A 19,298-nucleotide genomic window follows, 5' to 3' on the forward strand; every position below is an offset into this window, starting at 1 on the left:
TGGGGGGTGGTGGCAGGCATGTTCATGGTTCTCCAGGAAGCTCTTCTGGGGTAGTTCAGCCACTTTGGCTCTGACATGCTCTCTAGAGAGTAAGAGGCTCTGATGAATGGAGGGTGCATGAAGAAAGCTGGGGGTCAATTTCCAAAGCTTCTCTGTGCCATGGCCATTGCACCCTTGGGCTCAGCCCAGTTCATTACTGTATGCCTCATTCTTGGACTTCTCTAAAAATAATCAGCTTCATCATTAATTCTCAATTTTGTACTTGCTCAAAGCTTTATAATGGAGGTCACTATCTTTATGAAGAATTGTGTGTCTTCCTAATAAGAACAACAGGAGATGGTGGAAAAATTAAACTCTGATTTAAAACAACCCCGGTACTTAATGTTATTTTTTAATGTGAGCTTTTGCAAAAAGCTTCGTTGTAATAAAGCACCCAGAGCACGCATCAGCTCGGATACAAGGTATGAAATCAAGCCACAACAGAAAAGGAACCAGTCAACAATTACTAGGCTCATAACACATCACAGGCTCTTAGAACACTTAAGAAATTAGCTGAAATTATTGCAGCTCATGGAGGATGACTGAGAGCTTCCAAGACTGATAAAGGCTAATGTAATGGGCTGGAGGTAATGGTGCTTTGTTGGGGAGGGAGGGTGCATGAGGCAAATTATCTCGGCTGCACCCTGGTTCCCAGGATGCCAATAGAAGTAGAGACAGATTGGCTCATTAGGAAAGGCTCTTTACTGCAAAAACAGTGTTTGCTCTGGAGCCAGGCTCCCCTGCCTGTTGCCATTTTAGCTGGGGGCCAGGCTATCAGCCCACCACCCAGCTCCTCTGAAACCCCAGCCCCCATTTCTGCCTCCACGCCTTCTCAGTGCCTCTTTTCTTCAGCTAGCAGCGAGGCTGACTGACTTTCGTCACCTTCTTTTTCCTCTGTCCCAGGCTAGCCTTATTTTCATAACCACTTCTTTATACATATTTCTGGCCCATAATTTCCAGCAATTAGTTCCAGAAGTTTGCCACGATATCAGCAGTAGCTAACAAGTACTAAGCATTTATTGTGTGCCAGGCACTGTGCTAACTGCTTCGCTGGCATTGTCACATTTAACCCTCAGCGCACCCTGCAGTGGGTGCTATCAGTATTTCCACTTCCTTCATGAGGAAACAATCTCAGACAGTTTAAGGACCTGATCATTGTCCCAAAGTTAACTGATGGAACTGGGATTTGAACCTAGGCAGCCTAACTCAGAGTCCGGGTTCTTACTGTCAGCCCTTCCTGCCTATAGACAAACAGAGGGAGGGAGTGGGCTATTGACACAGATGGTATTGGAGGTGGGACCGTGGCAGGGATACACTGAAGTCGCCTGGATGGTGTATGGGCTTTGGAGCCAGACCACCCATTTTAATCCTTATCTCTGCCACCTGCTAGTAAATTATTCAACCTTTTCAAGGTTCATCTTTCTAATCTATAAAATGGGATGATACTGAATTCCCTGGTGGTCCAGTAGTTGGGACTCCGTGCTTCCACTGCAGGGGCCGCAGGTTCGATCCTTGGTCGGGGAACTATGATCCCACATGCCTCGCGGTGAGGCCAAAAAAAAAAAAAAAAAGGTGGTTGGGGGAATGATACCAATACCTATTAGGCTTGGTGTTAGGCTCAAAAGAGATATTTGTGCGGTACACAGAGTTCAGTGCCTAGAGCATAAAAAGACTCAATACATGGTAACTAATAATTTTTGTTATTATAATATATAAATCTTTAGTTTTACTGATTGGTTCTAGAAGTTCAAGTTTCAAAAAGGGGTTTGAAGCTAATGTGGGATTAGGTGGCAGTCAATTTTACAAAACATAATGACGCTATATTGATTTGTTTTCCTTCAAAATCCACCGTAACTGGAGGGGTGGGGAGGAGAAGTGGGGGGGGTCACTGATTCAAAATGCTATGTCTCTTCTCTCTCCTGTATGACAAGGTCACAAAAAGTTAGGAAATTATGAATAATTCCAGGTGTAGAAACTGAATATACAACTGTATATTAAAAGTGTGGTTTGGGAGTTCCCTGGTGGCCTAATGGTTAGGATTCTGGGCTTTCACTGCTGTGGCCTGGGTTCAATCTCTGGTCAGGAACTGAGATCCCACGAGCCACGCAGCGTGGCCAAAAAAAAAAGCGTGGTTCATTTAATAAGCATTGGCTGAGTGTCCACTAAATGTTGGGTGCTCTGATTAGCACTTAGGACATGGAGAAGAATGATACAATGCCTCGGTTAACAAGTGCAATGACTGAGTAAGAAAAGAAGAGGGCTTGGGCTTCCCTCGTGGTGCAGTGGTTACGAATCCGCCTGCCAATGCAGGGGACACGGGTTCGAGCCCTGGTCCGGGAAGATCCCATATGCCGCGGAGCAACTAAGCCAGTGTGCCACAACTACTGAGCCCTCGTGCCCTAGAGCCTGTGCTCCGCAACAAGAGAAGTCACCGCAATGAGAAGCCCTCACACCGCAACGAAGAGTAGCCCCAGCTCACCGCAACTAGAGAAAGCCCGCGCGCAGCAACGAAGACCCAATGCAGCCAAAAATAAATAAATAAATAAAAAAGAAGAGGGCTGAACACAGAATTCTTAGAAACACTAATATTTAAGGGGTGCTAGGAAAGACCCTGCAACAGTGACTGAGAAACAGCGATGGGAGAAGGGAGAGAAGAGGAGACCTTTATTTTTTTTAATTTTTAATTTTAAAAAATATTTATTTATTTATTTGGCTGCGCCGGGTCTTAGTTGCGGCACATGGGATCTTCACTGAGGCGTGTGGGATCTTTAGTTGCTGCACATGGGATCTTTTTAGTTGTGGCGTGTGGACTTCTTGGTTGTGGCAGGCAGACTCTTAGCTGCAGCATGCATACAGGATCTAGTTCCCTGACCAGGGATCAAACCCGGGCCCCCTGCATTGGGAGTGTGGAGTCTCAACCAATGGACCACCAGGGAAGTCCAGAGAGGAGAGCTTTAGAAAGGGCAGTGGTCAAGCAGGGCTGGGATTAGGGTGTGAGGCGAGTGACTCACTTGCTTCAGGTATGAAATTTTTTCTTTTTTTTTTGGCCGCGTGGCTTGTGGGATCTTAGTTCCCTGACCTGGGATTGAACCCGGGCCCTTGGCAGTGAAAGCGAGGAGTCCTATCCACTGGACCGTCAGGGAATTCCCTCAGGTATGAAATTTAAGGGGGCATCAAAATCTCAGTAACTAAATAATATTTCCTGCATTATTAAAAAAAGAAAAAATAATACAAAAATCCACGATGAATAAAATATCAAAGTTTTAAATAAAGCTAGGATCTGACTCTGCCTCACTCACGTCACCCTTTGGTTGAGTGGAAAACGTTGTCAAGTTAGTGACAACATTTTGGTGAGGTTAGTGTCATGAGTTATGGGGACGAAGCCAGATTGTAGATCCTGATGTTTTTCAAAGCACCACTTGTGGACCACTGGCATCAGAGTCAACCCAGGGGTCTTTTGAAAACTAAAGAGTCCTGACATACAGATGGCCAAGAGGCACATGAAAAGATGCTCAACATCACTAATTATTAGAGAAATGCAAATCAAAACTACAATGAGGTATCATCTCACACTGGTCAGAATGGCCATCATCAAAAATCTACAAACAATAAATGCTGGAGAGGGTGTGGAGAAAAGGGAACCCTTTTGCACTGTTGGTGGGAATGTAAATTGATACAGCCACTATGGAGAACAGTATGGAAGTTCCTTAAAAAACTAAAAATAGAACTACCATATGACCCAGCAATCCCACTACTGGGCATATACCCTGAGAAAACCATAATTCAAAAGGACACATGTGGGGCTTCCCTGGTGGTGCAGTGGTTGGGAGTCTGCCTGCCGAAGCAGGGGACGCGGGTTCGAGCCCTGGTCTGGGAGGATCCCACGTGCCGCGGAGCAACTGGGCCCATGAGCCACAACTACTGAGCCTGCGCGTCTGGAGCCTGTGCTCCGCAACGGGAGAGGCCGCGACAGTGAGAGGCCCGCGCACCGCGATGAAGAGTGGTCCCCGCTCGCCACAACTGGAGAAAGCCCTCGCACAGAAACGAAGACCCAACACAGCCAAAAATAATAAATAAATAAATAAATTTATTAAAAAAAAAAAAAAAAAGGACACATGTACCCCAATGTTCATTGCAGCACTATTTACAATAGCCAGGACATGGAAACAACCTAAATGTCCAATGACAGATGAATGGATAAAGAAGATGTGGTACATATATACAATGGAATATTACTCAGCCATAAAAAGGAACAAGATTGGGTCATTTGTAGAGATGAGAATGGACCTAGAGTCTGTTATACAGAGTGAAGTAAGTCAGAAAGAGAAAAACAAATACCATATATTAACGCATATATGTGGAATTTAGAAAAATGGTACAGATGAACCTATTTGTAGGGCAGGAAGAGAGACGTAGATATAGAGAACGGACATGAGGACACAGAGGGGGGAGGGGAGGGTGGGAAGAATTGGGAGATTAGGTTTGACATAAATACACTACCATGTGTAAAACAGATAGCTAGGGCTTCCCTGGTGGCACAATGGTTAAGAATCCGCCTGCCAATGCATAGGACATGGGTTCGAGCCCTGATCCAGGAAGATCCCACATGCTGCGGAGCAACTAAGCCTGTGCGCCACAGTTACTGAGCCTGCACTCTAGAGCCTACGAGCCACAACTGCCGAGCCTGCGTGCCACAACTACTGAGCCTGCGTGCCTAGAGCCCGTGCTCCGCAGCAGGAGAAGCCACCGCAAGGAGAAGTCTGTGCGCCGCAATGAAGGGTAGCCCCACTTGCCGCAACTAGAGAAAGCCCATGCGCAGCAACGAAGACCCAATGCAGCCAAAACAAAACAAACAAACAAAAAACCCAGATAGCTAGTGGGAACCTGCTGTATAGCACAGGGAGCTCAGCTCAGTGCTCTGTGATGACCGAGATGGGTGGGATTAGGGGGCGTGGGAGGGAGGTCCAAGAGGGAGGGGATATAGCTATACATATAGCTGATTCACTTCATTGTACAGCAGAAACTAACACAACATTGTAAAGCAATTTTATTCCAATAAAAAACCCAATAAAATAAATAAATTAATAAAAAAAAAAGAAAAATAAAGAGTCCAGGGACCCACCCTTAATCTACTAAATCAAAACCTGGTGGTGGGGTGGGGAGGCAGACTGGTTATCTGCATTTTAAACCATTTTTATGCACACTAATGTCTGAGAATATTGGGGTTAACCTAGAGATGTATTCAGTGGATTCCCTTCGGACTGTGTTCAAGGCCTGAGTCTAATTAATAATTTTATCAATGATTAACTATAAGAAAAGAGAGCTGTGTTTACCTAAGCCTTTAGTTCTGCTTAGCTTCAGAGTCTCTGGTTCATTCATTCCCTTGTTCAACAAACATGTATTAAGTACCCATTATGTGCCAGGCATGTGTTAGGTGTTAGAAATACAGAGAGGAGTAGAACAGATGTAATTCCTGCCCTTGTGGAGCTTACAATCCAGTGGGGGAAGAGAGATATTAAGCAGGTAATAACAAGATGTTATGACTATTAAAGTAGAGGAAGTGCCATGAGTATATTTAACAGGGGAACCTAAGTTAGTCTGGGGCTCTGAAAAGGGCTTCCTGAGAAAGTGATGCTTGGATTGAGACCCGAATAATGAGTAGGAATTAGTTAAATAAAGAGGAGGTTTAGGGAAGGGGAGAGGGTTCAGGCAACTAGAAAAATACATAAGAAAAGGGTCTGAGATGAATCCATGGAGTGCTATGGGCATACAGAGCGGGAATATCCTGAAATCCACCCACGGCTCAAACTATCACCATGATGGGGATCAAATCTGTCTTCAGCCCCAAGTCTGCTTCTGGGGCTTCTGAGCACAGGCACCTCAAACACAACATGTCCCAAATCAAACTTATCTACCCCCAGACTCACTCCTTTCCTTGTATTCTCTTCCCACGTAATGATGTCCCATTCGCCTAGTTTCCCAAGCCAGAAACATGAGAGTCTGTGGGAGACAAGTGGAGGTGGCAGCTGGGTTAACAGGTATGGAACTCAGATTCCAGAGAAATGTGGGCGGGGCACACATCTGAGAGTCCTCAAACTGGAGTGGTGTTGACATCCTGACAGTGGCTAGATCACTTAGGGAGAAGCTGAGAGCAAGCAGAAAAGAGGGCTGTGGCTGGAGTCCAGCAAACACCAACATTTAAGGCATGGCTGAGGAGGAGCAGGATGGACAGCAAGAAAGGAGAAAACCAAGAGAACTGGTATCAGAAACCACAGGAAGTGTGTGACAGTGTGTGTGTGTGAGTGCATGTGTGTGTGTGTGTGTGTGTGTGTGTGTGTGTGGTGATATGGTCTATATGCCCTTCTTTTTGCTTTCCTTCTCTCTCTCGCTCTCTTTTTTTTATTGAGGTAAAATTGACATAAACATTACATTAGTTTCAGGGAAGAATGTTTTGAGAAGTGGGAATGGTTGGCTGACAAATGCCACTGAGAGGTCACGTATAAGGTCTGAGGATGTGGTCACTGGGTTTCACAATTAGAAAAGCACTGGTAACCTTGGCAAGACCTGCGTCAGTGGAGTGGAGGGGACAGAAGTCAGGCTGCAGTGGGTGTAGGAGAAAGGGAGGCGGGGAAGGTCAACAGCCTTTTCAACAGGCTTCAGCACGAAGGGCAGAAGCAAGGTGGAATATAGGTTCCAGACAAGGATTGAATTAAAATTTTAAGGTGGAAGAGATTTGAGCATACATAAATGCTGATGAAAAAGCTGGTAATGAGGCAAAAGTGAAGGCTATAGGAGAGAACGAATAAAGTCCTTGGGGAGATGGGAGGGGATTCAAGCGCAACACAGACAGAGTATTAGTCCTAGACAAGGAACACCCACTTCAACTCTGATGGGAGCAAGAGAGGTTAGCAGTGAGAATGAGGATATATTTATAGATTGGGAAGACAGGATGTTGAGGGAGTTCTTGACTTCAGGGATGGTATTTTGATCACTAGATGTCCTGTTCTAAAATCTGAGAGAGAATCAGGAGAAGAGCTCCCTCTACAATCTTTGTTCCTTTTCTCTTTTGAAGATTGCCCATTTGTTTTCCTGTTCAGCAAAGGATACGTGAGTCTAAGCCAGGTGGTCAAGCGGACCAGGAACAAGCTGGCTCCCTGGGAAAACTCCTGTTCCAGCTCAGGGGCAGTCTTGCCTTGGTTGGTTTCAATGAAATTGTTGAGGATGTGACTCCTTGCGACTTTGCCAGCATTGTCCCAATCCTGTAAAAAACTCAAGAGCCGGCTAATTGCTGCCTGCTCCTTTATAGAAGTCATGATCAGTGAGTCCTGAAGTTGGCTACGGAGGAGGGAAAACAGACAGGTTACCAAAGTACTCAGAACCATGCAAGGCCTGTAGTTACTCTGTGAGTTTTGCTTTTCCAGCAATCATCTGGAGGCAGGGTGAGCCTCTGTCACCCTCACGGATGTAGTGACGTTCAAAATACACCTCTAGGACTGGTCACCTGCTACTTGAACAGGGAGGATCCAGCTGTGTTGTCATGGAATTAAGAATATACAGTATAAATCTTTAGCTCTTTGGCTTCTCTGCTGGTGCCCGCAACTAAAAGGACCACAGGCTCCAGGTGATATGCAGATGCTGCCTAAAACCATGGTCTCTCTCAGCCCTCACCTCACACAGCATCAGAGCCTGGGCCTTTAGAGACCCAGCCCCCTCTTACGCCAATCAGCCAAGGTAAAATGCCCCTTAATCTTGTACCTGTGGCCTTTAGACTAACTCTCTTAAAAACAACTTTTAAACAAAGTTAGTGGGAAGAAAAAGTTCTCATTCCTTAGTTAGATTAATGGGCTGTGGTTTGTAGGAGACTGTGTCCTTGGGAGAGTGTTTTCAGTGGGGGAGGCAAGGTTTAAAATAAACCCGTTTTCCAAAAATAGTTGTGATTGAAAATGTTATTATCCATAACAAATGTTAGTGCTGATGGGAGAGAGGCATGTGTGATTCTTTTGTCTAACAGACAAGTGAAAGTCATACTTCACATTATCATGGGGTTTTCTGTGAGTTACAGAATATTTGTGAAACATTACTTGCAGGGCCATGATTGATATGGAGAAAACAGCTTGTGTGTAGGGGAGATGTGTATTTCACGAAGACTGTTCAACATGAAATTTACAGTCCCATAAAGTGCTTCTACATCTTCGCCAGAGATATAGTTAAAAGGACTTTACAGTCTGAAACATCTTAAAATTGATTCTAAATTAACGTTTCCTCACATGTATTTGAGATATTGATGGGGCCCAACTCTCAGAATTTTATCAGGAAGCAATTGAGGCATGCTAAGACAGACAGACATACACACCAACCTCCACTGCTCCCCAGAGGACACCGGGTATGTGCTCCCAGGAAGGGCGTCCACGTAGCCTCAGGGATGGAGCCAACCATAATATCCTGTCAGCCTTAACAGCCAGGTGAATAACTGTGGATCAACCAAAACACAAAAATCACCAAAACCCCTCATGGGATCAGGAATCAATCATTGTGAATGACATTACAGCCCTAAGTCTGAGAATAACTTACAGAGGCCATGGCCACCTTTAACAGCCAAACTGGACTCAAGAAAATGGGGATGAGTGGCTGTTCTAGACCCCAGGAAGGAGGGGTTGATACACCACCAACAGCAGGAAAGCAGCCTGTGCCCCTCCCGTGCTGTGGATGGACCATTTCTAGGATCAAAACTCAAAGTGCTATCAGAGATGCACCCAACGATTCTAGAACACCAAGGGTGGGAAACTTTCAGCTGGATGCTCCATATTATGGCCCCTCGAGGTTTCCTTGGATCTGTCTTCCCCATCAGCTTTTTTTTTTTTTTTTAAACAGGAAAAGAAAACTGACTAATGGCAGCTTTAAAGTCATTGTGATACAGCTGTAAGTCATATATATGTAGTAAAGCACTGTGCAAGGTGCTGAGGGAGGTGTGAAGAGGCGCACCGCACTGCCCTGGCCTGGAGGAGCTCCAAATCCCGTAGTAGTGGGGAAGAACATGAGATTTAGAGTCAGACTGGGTTCAAGGCCCCACTGCCCACCTGACAAAGTAAAAGAGTAATAGTACCTGCCTCCCCCTTTTCCATCCTCCAGTCTCACTCCAGAGGCAACCACTTTCAACTCTTTTGGCTATTTCTTCTGGTGTTACTTCTATTTGTCCAAATAATGAGTTTATACTACTTGCTATGGGCTGAATTCAACAAATCCATATGTTCAAGCCCTAATCCCCAGTGCCTCAGAATGTGACTCTATTTAGAGATAGGGTCTTTAAAGAGGTAATTAAGTTAAAATGAAGTCATCAGGGTGGGCCCTAATCCAACATAACTGGTATCCTTATAAATGGAGATTAGGACACGGACACATAAAGAGGGAAGGCCATCTGAAGACACCAGAAGGCAGCCATCTGCAAGTAAAGGAGAGAGGCCTCAGAAGAAACCAATCCTGTGACACCTTGATCTTGGACACCTTTATCAGAGGTACAGAACTGTGAGATAATAAATTTCTGTTGTTTAAGCCATCTGGTCTGTGCCACTTTGTCATGGCAGCCCTAGCAAACTAATACATTACTATTATTTGATTCGTCTATTTTAGGCAGTATTTATTTCTAATTCTGAGGAATTAGCTCTCTTGCACCACTCTAACCCCCATTTTTCTCCCCTCATTCTCACAATAGAGTTTTCCACAATTTATAGTTAAATCAATAGTTAGTGTTTACATTATTGACCAAGTAAATAAACATTGTTCATTCAAGCTGTAAACTACTATTACGTTTTCCTTCTCTTACAAGTTGGTTTTACCTGGAGTTAATAATTATTTTTTTTCAATTGTTTAATTTTCTAAGTACTAGAGCTGTTTTCTTCCAAATATTCCAAACACATAGCCATGATCTTTCTGAATGTTCAACCCCTAACTGATCAGTCCCATCTTCTCCCTGGAGAACTCTGTCCCAAGGACCTCTGTCTTTCTGCTCCAGTTTGGACTGGCTGCTTGCTAAGCCTGGCGTAAAAATGTTGTCCTGGGATTTCCTTTTGCCTGTCTTCTCTGTCTATTGCCCTATTTCCTGGATCCACCTCATCCTCCTTGGTTTACTCTCTCATTTTATTGAAGCACATTCTCCAGTAGCTTCCTAAGAAATGAATTTTTTTCTGTGTCCTTGAAAATCTGAGAGTATTCTGACCTCATGTCAGATTGGTTGGGTGTGTAATTCCAGGTTAGAACAAGCTTCCCTCGATTGAGCATCCCAGGGTTGCTGTTGAGAAATCTGACATCATTCTGATTTCTGTGCCTTTGTCTGTGGCTTGTTTTTTCACTCTTGATGCTTTGAAAACCTTTTCTGAAATTGTATGATGATATGCCTTGGTGCAGGTCTTTTTCAGTTATTATACTAAGCCTTCCGTGATGTGTCCTTCAGTTTTTGAAAATTTCTTTAACAGGCAACAACTAGACTTTTCATTGAAAAACTCACAAATGTCAGTCAGTGGAGGGTTTTTTTTTTTTTCCTCCACCTGGGGTTCTCAGGGCCTCTGGAGAAGAGTTTTCTACTTTCCCAGGGAGGATGAGAGGGTAGGGGTGCTAAGTGCCTGGCTGCTGGCATCCTGGGGGGGTGGGGTGGGGGAGGGACTAGGGCTGCCACCATGTAGTGTGTAAATCTTCCCTCCATCCCTCAGTTTTCCACCCTGTATCTCATCCCTGCCCTTCAAACCCTGCCTGAAGTCCCTGAGTATGGAGGCCTCCAGAGTTCCTCTTTATGCAGCAAGAGAGTTTAGAGTAGTCGTTTGGCTTTTGAGAGCGCAGCTCTGGGGCCGCAGCAAAGTGCTCTGTACACAGACTCCAGCCAAGCCCTCATGTTTAGCCCTGTACCTCATTGCTGACCTTCTGGAGTAACTCATGCTTCCAAGGCATTAAGCGTCTTGGAGATTAAACTGGGTGAACTGATTTGCTTCTTGTTGGTAATCTCTCCTGGTTGGCAGCTGGTTTGTAACTTCTTAGGATGTTTCAAGCCAGGAAACACTCCCCCATCTGCCTTCTGCTTCCATATATCTGTTGACTTTCATCTGCTGTTGCCTCCTTCTCTTAGCTTTTGTAACTTAATACCTTTTATATTTCTTTAGTGTTAAGTCAGCAAGGTTTTGAGAGGTAGGGGGAAATACAGGGGGGCAGCCATGTTTAATCAAGAGACTACAGCCACATATTTATTTTAATCTCAACTTTTCTTCAAAATAAGATTTGATGATGATTGAAAAAAAAAAACCCCTAAAACCTAATAAGTACAGTTTTAAAAAGAATTAAGGAAAGAAAACTGGGAAAAGGGGAGAAACGTACCACTTTCAAGAGTTCATATTACATTTGTAGGCTTTATGACTCTCAAATCCATATTTTCAGCCTGGGCCTCCCTCCCAGGCTGAGAATATGATTAAATGACCACAGACGTCTTCCTTGGTAGGTTTCACACACTCTTCAAATCCATAAGTCCCAAACTGAACTCATCAAGCCCTCACCCCTGCTCCTTTCCCTATGTTGGTCCTATTTCAGTGACTGTTACCACTCTCCTAGTCACTCAAGAGCTATGTTGATGTATTCCTCTCCCTTGCCCTCCTCATCCAATCTGCTGCCAGGTTCTGCCAATTATACCACCTAAATCTCCCTCAGATCCGTCTATTTAGCTTCATCTCCACTGCCACTGTTGTAGTTTACCCCCATCCCTCACATGGATCGCTGCAACAGCCTCCTAACTGATCTTCGGGTTTACCCCAACCTAATCTCCACAGTGATGGGACAGTCTTCTTTTTATATCATTAAAATAAAATGTGCTTTATTTTTTATACAATTTTTAAAGGATACACTCCATTTACAGTTATTACAAAATATTGGCTATATTCTCCATGTAGTGATGAGAGATTCTTTAAAAAATGCAAATCGGGCATATTTCCCTGCTTAAAACTCTCCAGTTGTTCCCCATTACCCTTCTTCATTCAGGCCGAAGAACGTCTTCCACCTAAATTTTGCCGCACCTGAAATATGAGTCTGTCCCCCCTACCCCGCCCCCCATGTCACTGCTTCCAGTAGGAACTAAGGGGAGGCTGCCAGCTTCCCCATGCTTCACACACCATTCTCTAAAGTTCTCATACTGCTGGGACTTCCCTGGTGGCGCAGTGGTTATGAATCCGCCTGCCAACGCCGCGGACACGGATTCGAGCCCTGGTCCGGGAAGATCCCACATGCCGCGGAGAAACTAAGCCCGTGCGCCACAACTACTGAGCCTGCGCTCTAGAGCCCGCGAGCCACAACTACTGAAGCCCACGCGCCTAGAGCCCATGCTCCGCAACAAGAGAAGCCACCGCAATGAGAAGCCCGTGCACCTCAATGAAGAGTAGCCCCTGCTCGCCGCAACTAGAGAAAGCCCATGCACAGCAACGAAGACTCAACACAGCCAAAAATAAATAAATTCATTAAAAAAAAAATAAGTCCTCATACTGTTTCTCAATCATTTCTTTTCCTCTGAGGTCAGGCGTCCTGTCCTTCCCCGTCTCCCTTGCCCCAGTGCTGATTTACTTGCCATTCCCTCTTGCACCCTAGTCCTCCTGTTTACCCATGAGCTGCTAGGTAATTTCAGCATCAACCTGTTCCATCTTCGTAATTTTGGCCAGCATCGTCCCTGGCACATCATGGATATTCAACAAGTGTTATTTAAACTGACATCCAACACACTGTGCTCATAATGATCATTTTAATTTCCTTAACCCCACACAGTAATTAATTAAACAGATGTCCAGGGTGCCACTCCTAGCCAAGCACTGGGACTGGCATTGGTCAACATAACAAATATATTTTTTGCCCTCAAGGTGCTTACAACCCTGAGAAAACCATAATTCAAAAAGAGTCATGTACCACAATGTTCATTGCAGCTCTATTTACAATAGCCAGGACATGGAAGCAACCTAAGTGTCCATCGACAGATGACAGGATAAAGAAGATGTGGCACATATATACTCAGCCGTAAAAAGAAACGAGTTATTTGCAGTGAGGTGGGTGGACCTAGAGACTGTCACACAGAGTGAAGTGAGTCAGAAAGAGAAAAACAAATACCATATGCTAACACACACACACATATATATATATATATATATGGAATCTAAAAAAAAAAAAGGTTCTGAACAACCTAGGGGCAGGACAGGAATAAAGACGCAGATGTAGAGAATGGACTTGAGGACATGGGGAGGGGGAAGGGTAAGCGGGACAAAGTGAGAGAGTGGCATGGAGTGGCCAAATGTAAAATAGATAGCTAGTGGGAAGCAGCTGCATAACACAGGGAGATCAGCTGGGTGCTCTGTGACCACCTAGAGGGGTGGGATAGGGAGGGTGGGAGGGAGACGCAAGAGGGAGGAGATATGGGGATATATGTATATGTATAGCTGATTCACTTTGTTATACAGCAGAAACTAACACACCATTGTAAAGCAATTATACTCCAATAAAGATGTTAAAAAAAAAAAAAAAGGTGCTTACAAACTGGTGGGGTAGAGAGAAAGGGAATCAGACGATTTTACTGAAAAGTGTAAAGCGCTCTCATGGGGGTAAATCCCAGGGTCTGCTGGGGCTTGTAGGAGAGGCACAAAATCTGGACTCTGGTGACCTCCATCCAATCCAGCATCCACACTCATGGTCCACAGCCTAAACTTTGTGAATAGCCTGGGAAGTCTACAATTCCGAGCTCCTTACCCTCCCACCTCTTCCATCTGTTCTCAGGAGATCTACTCTTGGGCTTCACAAAAAAGTTATAGGCCACTAGGCAGAAACGTCCTCACAGTCTCTTCCTTCTTCCCACGTTATGGTATCCATACCCATCCTTCTCTTTTCCTTCTTTACCCCTTTACCAGAGCTCTACACCCACCCATCCTGCCTCCTTAGAGCCCCCACTCCATCCACTACTCCCTCTTCCCCTGGATCCTCAACTGCTCTCTTTAATTAGGCATTTTTTTCTTGTTAACTTACTTAATTCTTGCCTATCCTAAAACAAAAATAAGCAAAAATGAAAACAACAACCACTTACCTCACCCTCTTGTCCCCCTGCAGTCACCTCTCTGGTTTTCTCCCTTCACAGAAAAGCTTCTTAAAAACAGTCTACACACTCTTTTCTGATCCTCCACGGACCAGTCTCTCCTCAACCCACTGCAATTCTGCTTCTCTCCACTCCCCGTTCACTTGCTTGCACATTCAGCCATGTCTCTGATAACCTCCAAATTGTCCAGGTCAATGAGGACATCTTAGTCCTTTGTTTACTTGTTCTGTTGCTGCAACAACTAACATCACTGACCATCCCTCCTGCTCAAAAGGCTTTCTTCCCTGATGCCTCTCCAACCTGACATCTTCTCTTGGACAGCCTGCATCCCTGGCTGCTGCCTCCCGCCATCCCATCTTTCAGTTTCCAGTGCCTGTCACATTGTACGTAAATCCTCAGTAAATTGTCTCAGACGTGACTAGGAGTCCCTCTGCCCCACTGCCAACCTTACTATCAGCAATTCCATTCAACATGAAAGTCAACAAATACTGAGAGACAAGTGTGTCCCATCCTTGGGTTAGGCCTCTAGGGATAACTGTGAGAACAAAACAGAGTTCCTTCCCTCAAGGGGTATGCAGTTTGGGGGTGGCGTAGAGCCCTGTAAATAAACCATTTTAAGTCCAGTAGTGTGGTAAGCGCTAGGATGGGGCAAGCACAGGATAATTTGGGAATGTGAGCGAGGGACACCTAACCCAGCCTTAGTTGGGGTGCGGGCTGTTATGGAAGATTTCCAGAGGAGATGCCATCCAGGCTGAAAGGCATCTGCAGCTAGCCAGGTGAAGAGGTGAGGAAGCTGTACTCCAGGTAGAGGGAATAAAATATGCGGAGGCTCAGAAGCGTGCGAGTGTAAGGTATATTTAAAGAATTGCAAGTGGAAGGCAGTGTTGCGTAATGGTTAGGAACACAGACACTGGAGTTGGATGATCTTCCACCTCCTGGCTGTGTGACCTTATGCAAATTACTTAACCTCTCCAGGCTTCAGTTCTCTTACCTGAGAAGAGGGGATAATAATACCTCATAAGGTATTATGACCCTCATAAGGGTCAACAAACTGCCTAACATATAGGAAACCCTCAATAAAGCTTAGTTCTTATTTTCATTGCTGAGATTGTTCAGAGTGGCTGGAGCACAGTATGAGGATGGAAGCGGCAAGAGACGAGGCTGGGAAAATGGGTGGAGGCCAGAGAACAAGGGGCCCTTGATGCTCTGCTGCAGGGTCAGCACTCTACCCTGAGGGCAACGTGAGGGTTTTAAGTCAAGGGCTTTAAGTCAAGAGTGACAAGAAAAGACTTTGTTCTAGGAATAGCATCTTGACTCTAGTGTAGAAAGGTGATCAGAACGGGGCAAGACTGGAGGCAGGGCACCAGTTAGGAAGCTGTTCCCATAATCTCGGCAAAAGATGCTGATGACACTAGGGTTGGAGAGAAGTAGAAACGCCACATAGGAAGGAGCGACAGGACCTGGTGACTGACTGTGGAGGATGAAAGGGGGAGGAATCAGGGAGGACGCCCAGATAACCTTGCTTCCTACTTCACAAAGAAAACAGGGCTCGGGCTTCCCTGGTGGCGCAGTGGTTGAGAATCTGCCTGCCAATGCAGGGGACACGGGTTCGAGCCCTGGTCTGGGAAGATCCCACATGCCGCGGAGCAACTAGGCCCGTGAGCCACAACTACTGAGCCTGTGCGTCTGGAGCCTGTGCTCTGCAACAAGAGAGGCCGCGATAGTGAGAGGCCCGTGCACCGCCATGAAGAGTGGCCCCCACTCGCCGCAACTAGAGAAAGCCCTCGCACAGAAATGAAGACCCAACACAGCCAAAAATAAATAAAAAAACAAACAAACAAAAAAAACAGGGCCCATCAGGAGCAACTCCTTTCTCTCCCTCCATTTTTTTTGGGGGGGGCTGTGCCACGTGGTTTGCAGGATCTCAGTTCCCCGACCAGGGATTGAACCCGGGCCACGGCAGTGAAAGCCTGGAATCCTAACCACTAGGCCACCAGGGAACTCCTTTTCCCTCTATTCATTTTTTTTTTTTTTTTTTAAGCTATGTTGGGTCTTCGTTGCTGTGCGCGGGCTTCTCATTGCTGTGGCTTCTCTTGTTGCGGAGCACTGGCTCTAGGCGTGTGGGCTTCAGTAGTTGTGGCATGCAGGCTTCAGCAGTTGTGGCTCACGGGCTCTAGAGCGCAGGCTCAGTAGTTGTGGCGCATGGGCTTAGTTGCTCTGCGGAATGTGGGATCTTCCTGGACCCGGGCTTGAACCCGTGTCCCCTGCATTGGCAGGCGGATTCTTAACCACTGTGCCACCAGGAAAGTCCTCTCCCTCTATTCTTAACCTCACCACATGGGCACGCAGCCTTTCGGTGTGCGCTAGATTCTGCCCCTCTATATTCAATCTCTCCATCTCCTCTGATTCCTCTTAAACTTGCACGATCTCTGTCAACCCCAACAAATACATAAACAAAGACTTTCCCTCAAGCTTCTACACTTCCTCCTTTCTTCACCCCCAAATTTCTCCTTCTGGCCTACAGGATAAAGTCTGAACTCAATGTGGCATACAAGATCCTTCAAAACTTGACCCCAGCCTAGCCTCATCTGCAGTCACTTCCACGTTGCAACAGACACCAACTTCTCAACTCCCCAGGCCCTTCCAGGGCCCACTTGTATCTCAACCCTGCTCTGCCATCAGGAATGGCCAGCCTCCTTTTTGCCCTTTGGCTAATTCCCCAAGACAGCTAGGGGTTCTCAGGTCTGTGGTCCCACTTATGCCACCTCTTCTCCTGCTATGCTGTAAAACTTCACCGTCCCTCCCACTAGAGTGTGAGTTCCTCAAGGGCAGGGGTTGGTCCTCCCTGTCTCTATGTCCCCAGGGCCTGCCTAATGCCTGGCACAAAATAGATGTTTAATAAATGCTCGCTGGGTGAATGAGTAAAGAAATCAGCCAGCTCCCGTTTAGATGGTTATATCTGAATGTTCATGATATGTAGGTCCATAAAACTACCAACTTCCCAAAGCTGCCATGTGCAGAGTGGCAGAATCTCCATCCAAGAAGGCCAGTGCATAGTCTATGAGGCATTTTACAGCTGACAGGAAATAGCAATGTCAGCAGCGGTGTCATCTTTGGACACTGAGGACAGGGATTCAGTGCCATGAACGGTCAGTTAAATTGTAATTGGAGTGAACTGTTCCTCTGCAAACCATACTGTTCTTTAGCTGCAGCCAAATGGCATTCAAGAAGGAGAGAAAATGTTTTGAAATGTCAAAGAAATCATTTCCAATTTGGTGCTCACAACCAGAGACTCTAATGATCAGTGGAAATGAAAAGCAAACAAATTAGCACTAATGGATAATGGCTTTTGGAAAAGAGGATTTAATTTATAGTCAACTGATCATGGCATGCAGCATGCAGTAAAATTCAGTTTCACCAGCTTGATCATAAGAACCAGAGCACACCCAGAATGCCAGAGAAAAATATACGTATGCCATCATGCTTATTGGAAACTCTCTGTAAGTGGCAGCCAATTAAAATGGTCATTATTTTACCTTGGAGAGAAAATGGTCTGAAAAAAATCAAAGCACATGAAATTAAAATCTGGATTAAGAACCTCGGTCCAAATTGGTTTGTTTGTGGCCTTCTAACCTTGGCAAGGTCTTCTGCAAGGACGACAAACCTACTTTGTCTTCAGCCCAGAGTGGACTCTTTGTTTTTAATTTCCTCTCCATCTTCAGAGGTGATTAATAAATCTGGACTCATCCATAAATCATTTCTATAGCAGCCAAATGGTTCTTCTTCGTGCCAGGAAACGAAAATCACAGAAATCTCAAAACCCTCAGCTCCTGTACTAAGCCAAAGGTCCTTAGCAACAAGTGAGAAGAGGTATTAAAAATCAAAAGGTCACTAGGTTTCGTTTCTAAATAAAATTTCTCAGAGTGCTTTTTTCCTCCTAAATCAAAAGACACATTTCTAAAAGCAAGAAGCCTCCAGGGCATGGGCTGCCAGCCTGGCTCCTTGTCCCCACATGGCCTCGGAGATAAGGCAGTCACTGTCTCCTGTTCCTGTGGGTTCCACCTGCACAATGGGACAGAGGCCTTCTCCCAACCCGACTCTTCACTCTCAGCTCCTCATTCAGAGAGGGAGGGAGAAGAGATAGAGACAGAGACAGAAACATTCTCCTTTCAACTTCAGGCCCAGCCAAAGAGGGTGTCCTGGCCTTTACTTCCACCTCAGGGCCGAATGCAACACAATTTGTCACTTTCTTCTCATAGAGAAGAAAGTGACAAATTCCTTCTGCTCCCCACTCATACCCTCTTCACAGACTCCATCTGCCCCATCTCTTCCCCACAGCCACCCACCATTCCCTCCATCCTGTTTCCATAGACCATTTTCCCCATCTCCTTCCTGCAAAACCTACTGCCGTCACCAGCTTCCCAGACCTACCCTCATTCTCTACCCATGGACCCCCTTTTCCTCTCCCCAGACTCACTTCTGCCCCCAGCTCCACTCCACAGGCCTGGCTTCATGCCCTCCCCACAAAATGTAACTCTCTAGGTCAACCAGAGTCTCTCTGCCCACGTTCTCCTCACCCCTTCATTGCTCTATGCTTCATCTTCCTTGACCTGATTTCCTGTCCTTCTTTCCCTTCCCAACCTTCTTACTCTTCCCTGGAAAACTTTTGTTTCTGATCAGCAAAGTCTCCTCCACACTTAGCGGCTCCACACTCACTCTGCCCACCTCCAGCCTGCCCCGGAAGCTGGCTCTTCCTCAGGGCGCCACTTCTGCATAGCCGACCCTGGAGGAGGCTGCTTATACTCTTAAACACAAGGGATCTCAGGACTGGGAGAGGGGCTAATGTCTCCCCACCAGAGTCCAATTCAGTTCCTATTCTACCTGCTCTTTGTAAAAACCCTTGCTACTTTAGGGTCATGCCATTCAGCTGTATTGACCTTTGCCCCTCCTCTTGCTGTCATCTACAGACTCCAGAACAACCTGCTTTACTGGTACCTGGCTCACAAGCATCCTCTTCCCTTTTCCCTCCTCAAGTCCTGCCGTCATCTGGGGGGATTTCAATGGCCATGTCAACATCTTGGCTGTCTTCTGTATTCCACTTTGGCCACCTGCTACCATGGCCATACCCTGGACCCTGTCATCACTTGAAACTACTCAAACATCA

At 45.8% G+C, this 19,298-nt stretch overlaps 1 protein-coding gene across 2 annotated transcripts in view; it reads right to left on the bottom strand.

Annotated features, from left to right (window-relative positions):
* Positions 1 to 19,298, bottom strand: part of LOC133087359 (armadillo-like helical domain containing protein 1) — a 63,836-nt gene that overhangs the window by 40,556 nt on the left and 3,982 nt on the right. For both annotated transcript variants that reach the window (XM_061184315.1, XM_061184316.1), the window contains exons 2-3: positions 8,397 to 8,509; positions 7,147 to 7,374 (exon numbers count right to left, since the gene is read on the bottom strand). In XM_061184315.1, the coding sequence (XP_061040298.1) occupies positions 7,147 to 7,352 (206 nt within the window). In that variant the 5' untranslated portion in view covers positions 7,353 to 7,374; positions 8,397 to 8,509. The remainder of the gene's footprint in view (positions 1 to 7,146; positions 7,375 to 8,396; positions 8,510 to 19,298) is intronic.

The sequence above is a fragment of the Eubalaena glacialis genome, chromosome 3 (genome assembly GCF_028564815.1).
Source record: "Eubalaena glacialis isolate mEubGla1 chromosome 3, mEubGla1.1.hap2.+ XY, whole genome shotgun sequence".
NCBI classification, from domain to species: Eukaryota; Metazoa; Chordata; class Mammalia; order Artiodactyla; family Balaenidae; genus Eubalaena; species Eubalaena glacialis.